At 35.1% G+C, this 5,906-nt stretch overlaps 1 protein-coding gene across 1 annotated transcript; it reads left to right on the top strand.

The window, feature by feature from the left end:
* The first annotated feature begins 1,261 nt into the window (after window positions 1-1,261).
* Window positions 1,262-5,484, top strand: LOC118806431. Its single transcript, XM_036567849.1, has 6 exons — window positions 1,262-1,366; window positions 1,464-1,811; window positions 2,573-2,911; window positions 4,377-4,493; window positions 4,720-4,763; window positions 4,883-5,484. The coding sequence occupies exons 1-6, from the start codon at window positions 1,309-1,311 to the stop codon at window positions 4,982-4,984; spliced, it is 1,008 nt and encodes a 335-aa protein (XP_036423742.1). The 5' UTR covers window positions 1,262-1,308; the 3' UTR covers window positions 4,985-5,484.
* Window positions 5,485-5,906: the final 422 nt, after the last annotated feature.

Raw genomic sequence — 5,906 nt, 5'->3', positions numbered from 1 at the left:
ACTTAAATAAGGTCAAACACTCTGTGGTTAAAAACACACTGCAGTTAATAGCAAATGCACCAAAGAGAGAGAAAGAGGAAACATGAGATAAAAGCACATAATGTCTGATGTCACAGTTCTGCCCTTTAACCAGAAAACAGAGAGATTGTGACAGTCTGCATATTTAGAGCTGGATTAACTGTTAAAATAGTCGATACCTTCCTTTTTTTTTTTTCACAATACAAGTATTAATAGACAGGTCTTGTACTACACACTTAAAAATGATGGTTCTTTAGTAAAAAAAAAAGGTTCTATATAGAGCTATGAACACTCAAAGAGCCCTTTGCATGATTAAAGAATACTTTGCATGGTGAAATGGTTCTTCAGATTGATGGAGAATGTGCTTTAGATGGTTCTATATTGAACATTTTGGAAAGGGTTCTTCTATTTTGACAAGCTTGATATCATAACAATAGAAGAACACGCTTTGGTGCTGTTTAGAACCCTTTTCAAAAAGGTTCTGTATAGAGCCATCTACAGCACATTCGCCATCAATCTGAAGAAACCTTTCATGATGCAAAGAATGCTTTAATCATGCAAAGGGTTCTGTGAGTGTTCATGGTTCTGTATTATATGGTTTTCTTTACTAAGGAACCCTTGAAGAACCATCATTGTTAAGTGTGTACAGTTTAAATTTGGCAGTGTCAAACATCTTAACTGCTTATAAAATGGCAAAAAAAAGTCAAAATTCTGTCATGCTTGAATGTAACACTCCAGATTCCAGAGCTTTATATCTCTTTTTTACAGCATGAAAAGCACAAGTAATTTGTCATGTGCAGTGAAATTTAGTTTTAGTTTGTTCTCATCGATGATAAAAACCATATATACATAAATAAATAAGATAAAACTAAAGTTAAAAATAAAACATGAACATACAACATAAACACTTGTAAATAAAGTTAAAACTGTGATAAAAAATGTGCAAATGATTGGCAACAGTTCCCAGGTCCATGTATAAGTTACATGCTAGGCTCATTATGCATAGGAATTTCTACTCATGAGACACTGAAAAGCAGTGTGGACCACCTAAAGGAGCAAATTATCACTACTATTATCTAAAAAGACCCCCAAATGTCATTAAAGTTTCTATGCCCAGGTCTGAGGTGACACGTCCAAAATAAAGATGTTCATTGGCTGTTTCACTATTGATGACAGAGCTGGGTCAAAAAGGACTGGAGGACCTCTGATGGTCAAATATTCTTCTTTCACGCAGACAGAAAAGACCTTCTCACTTTCTTTCTTTTGCTTCAGGTAATCCAACTAATAATCATGTTTTGTATGAAGATAATTCCAGTCTGGATTCTCTTTGCCAGTCTTTACACCACAGGTACGTTTTCTAGTATTTTTAAGAAAAACATGCAAATACTGGACAGTTTTTATTATTATTTTTTTTTTACTGTTATGTTTCTTGTTTCATTTTATAGGTGCCGGTCAAGCTGTAGGTCTTCATCAGAAGCCATTTTTGTCAGTTAAAGCTGGTGAAGCTGCTACTCTTCACTGCACATTTGGTAAAAGCTTGAGTTCAGAGCGAGTGTTTTGGTATAAACAGAAACTGGGACAGACTCTTCAGCTGGTGGGAACAGTGATAGGACATTTACAACCTATTATTGTTCCTAAGTTCGACCCATCAAGAATCTCACTGGAGACAAATCCAAGCAGCATTTCTTTGACTTTTAAACATACTACTAAAGACGATGAAGGAACGTACTTCTGTGGTAAATCTGATGGGAATGCGATTCAGTTTTCCACAGGAACTTTCTTAGCTGTGACAGGTAATCACCATATATTCATCTTTATCTGTTTCTTCATCTGTTGTCAAAAGTTATATTTAAAAGACTCTTTTACGCTTTAAAAGCAGTGGCTTAAATTGCCATAGGGGAATTTTTTACAACCCATATGTGGAAATTTACAAGTAGGGGATCCCAAGTGTTAGGAAAAAACATTTACAAAAAAAAGAGGTACATGAGGGATAAAGGATTACTACTGTAGTCGTGTCCGTTAGAGCTGAATTGTGAGTTAAGACCGAGACCTGAACACACTGAGTCAAAGTCAAGACAAAGAATTTGTGGTAGCCAAAGACTAGGTGTGGCCAAGACTGAGACAGAACCAACACTAGGTTTAAATTTTTTCAGATTATAAAAATAAAAAGAAAAAAGTGGAAAAACTGACACCAATTTGTACTTCATTGGTGGGATTATTCTCTGTCCTTTCTTCTCTAAAAAACATATTCAAATCACCACCTAAAGACAACTGAATATAAACCAAACAACATCCATCTGTTTTTATTATTGAATGAAAACATTTATTTGCTATTTGCCTTGAACCAAACCTTTTGATAAAGAATGTAAACTGTAAACTCAAACGTAATTCATAATGTAAGTAAATAAAATAATAATTAACCATTTAATTGCATAATTACATTTAAATATTACAGTAAATTGACGATTATAATTCTAGACTTTTATAATTTAAAAAAATATTTAAAAAAAAAATCTTTATTGTTTATTGGATATTTCTGAATTATTTTATGTAGGTCATCCTCAGTTAAACATATCAGTGCTCCAAACTCCAGCATGGGGGTCAGTTTCTCCAGGAGAGTTGGTCACTCTGCAGTGCACGGTCCTCTCTGAGATCAGAGCAGCAGAACTCCGAGTGCTCTGGTTCAGAGCTGCTGCAGGACAATCCTTTCCTGAAATCATTTACACTCATCAGAACAGCAGCAGCCGTCAGTGTGAGATCAGCTCTTCTACAAGCTGCTCTGTGTACAACTTCTCCAAGAACATCCTCGACCACCACCATACTAGAACTTACTACTGCGCTGTGGCTGCTTGTGGGGAGATTATTTTTGGGAACGGAACAACAGTAGAACTGAGTAAGTAATTTTGAGAGCTTTGTGTATGTTTTTGTACATTTCCTATGTGACTGCATATTGCTTTTAAAAAGTGTGAAGATAAAGCTAACTGATCATTGATGCAACAGCAACAGCCATTCTTCACCAATATAGACTAAATTTATTAGATTCCACACTGTTCTAGGCCATATTTGTACTTCACACATAGGATGTAGGAAAGCTTTAATTTGTGTGGTAATTTAGTGCTTAAAGTTTATTGGTGACACGATGGTGAATATTGTTGGGGGTAACATGTTAAAAGGTAAAAACTTATAGTAACATAATTACCTTTACCTGCACCAAAGTAAGGAATCAGTTACATTCTGGGTCTCTTTCTGACCCAACAATAACTTTGCACATTGGTTTCCAGGTGATTAATATTTATTACACACAATGCACTTAAAACATAAATTCCATATATACATTATTCGTGCCTGCTCTTTTACATATTTGACAGTGCACCAATGTGATTAATGTACAGGGAGCACAAGCAAAAGTGGATGTTTGCAAAAGCATATTCTCATTATTTTCAAATAGTTGCATGTAAACCTAAAATATTAGCTCTTATTCATCAAAGTTGTGTATGGTCAAATCTGATCATACAATGAGCTTCACCATCAAAAAAAAACAAACAAAAAAAAACACTATGCCGTTTTGTTTATTTCACATTTTATTCTTTGAAGTCATTGTAATTTGAACACTATAAAGTTTGGTCAGTAGGGGGAGCAGTGCACTCACTGCTTGACCTTAAACTCCACCTACGAGCACGGCCGTTGGCTCATGAGCTGCTGAATGCTGTCGTTTTATTGGTTCCCTCCTGAAACATTCGCATATATTAGGTCATGCTTCATGTAAATGACATGTAAATGAGGGATTGATAGGCTGGTGCTTGATTTCACGCACTGAACCTGTTATTATGCAACTTTGATGAATAAGAACTATTGTGAGGTAAAGTTTGAAAGAACTTTCCAATGCTGTAAACTCGATAAGCAATCTGTCCATCAAAGCACCTGATTAGACTGCATGCTAACATTAAATGACTAAAGAACCCTGTTCTGAAGAAGAGTGCCCTCACCTATACAGGCCTGACTCGATTTTCTGCCATGTTTAAAACACCACAATGTTTCAGAGGTGATAGACTATGGCCTTGTTCAACCTCTCAAACAGAATGATGATCCTTTCATTTTATGTGTGAAGATTTTAATAAGCAGCATCTGTTTTTTGGTCTACATTTACTGACTTGGTTGTCATTGCTTGATTTGTTAATTTGGTACAGATTTATATGTGCTTTAGAGAGTAACTTAGAAGTGAAGTAATAAAGAGTGAGATTAGGTTTTCCAGGAAATAATTCTGATAGTAAAAAAATGTGATTTGTCACATTTAGTATTGGATAAGTTTGGCTTGACTTTGATGAATAAAAGTGTATTTATTTGTTCATATCTTTCAGGGAGGTCTGTGGATTCTATAGTGTTCTTTTTAAGTGCAGCTTTGGGAGTGTGTTTGGTTGTGATTTCTGCTCTGGTCATTATAACTTGCAAGAGAACAAAGTCTGAACACAGCACTGGTAAGTATATATATATATATATATATATATACATAATAAAACTGAAGCTAAAGGATTTTAGACTAAGGTGTAAGTTTGTTAAAAGTCCAAAATGTGTTATCAACTCTGATTTTGAACCAGTTTGGTAGAATGACTCATATATGGCAAGACAAATATGGTGACTTGCACAGAGGAAATGTTCTCTGATCTAAATATTACACTGTATTTTTTATTTTTTCAACCATAGTGAGGCTTCAACACGGCTCAGTGGTGGAGAACCCTACCAGTCAGGTACTACATGTGTTCTCTCATTCTTTCAAATGATGTGTAATGATGTAACTGACTCTCTTGTATTTCAGATAGAGTTCTCTAACCTTTACCCTTTAACATTTCTATGTCCATCTCTACAGGACAGGATTTATGCTGCCAAAAGGCTGAGAATGAAGAGTGGACGTTCTGGACACAGTGTTTACTCTGAAGTCAGATACTTCTCAGTAACTGACCTCCATTAAACTCATTAGCTCTTTTCTGCTGTATAAGCATACGTACATTTTGGGGGATATTTTCATTTTACTGACACATTCTGTGTTTCAGATGAGCTCCAGTTTAGCTTCAAGCTTCTCTTTTTGTTATGCTTGTCAGCTTATTTCTGTGCTTGTTCACCAACTTCTGAACTGCATCCAACAACAGCTTCAGAAATGTTTTACAAATTGACACAAAGCAGCACACAAACGTTCACATTTCTTAAGCAGGTACATTATTTACTAGATGCACACGCTAGAGGTATTTTAAATACTGCATTAGTGTTAACAGGTTTGGAAAAATCTATTTTTCCCAAATTGGTTAAAAACATTTTCAATAACCCAGTAACATGCACCATGTTATAGAGATAATAAGAAATAAATTAACCAACATAACTGACATTAAAGTATTCTAAAAAAAAATAAATGGCACCCACAAACAGGCCTTCAGTCATACTGAAATGCACTGCATTTTTCGAACAGCCCGGCATTATGAAGACCATTTTGAAGTGTGTATTGTTAATGAGTTAATAACAATATTTAAACTATGATAAAAATAATACTAAATAATAAGTGTCATAAATGGACATAACAAGTACACACATACAGAGGGAAATAAAGAGGTGACGAGTAGAATAATAGAGGGGGAAAAGCAGAATCAAATAAAGAAGCTGTGATTTTTATGAGAACGTTGTTGTCAAATACAAAGAGTTCCATTATCACAATCTATCCCACAATCTACAGATGTGTGTGGTGTAACTCAAAGTCGTCCTTCACTTTCACAAAGACGTTTGGTGTCCCACTTTAACAACCACCCAAACAGGCCATTCCTTATACAAGCCACTGTAGTAAGCAGCATTAGCTTTAGCTAAGACATATATTTCGATAGCTTGCTGAGTTTCTTGAATATCAC

The sequence above is a fragment of the Colossoma macropomum genome, unplaced genomic scaffold (assembly GCF_904425465.1).
Source record: "Colossoma macropomum unplaced genomic scaffold, Colossoma_macropomum, whole genome shotgun sequence".
NCBI lineage: Eukaryota > Metazoa > Chordata > Actinopteri > Characiformes > Serrasalmidae > Colossoma > Colossoma macropomum.
This window is presented reverse-complemented; position numbering and strand designations above follow the sequence as displayed.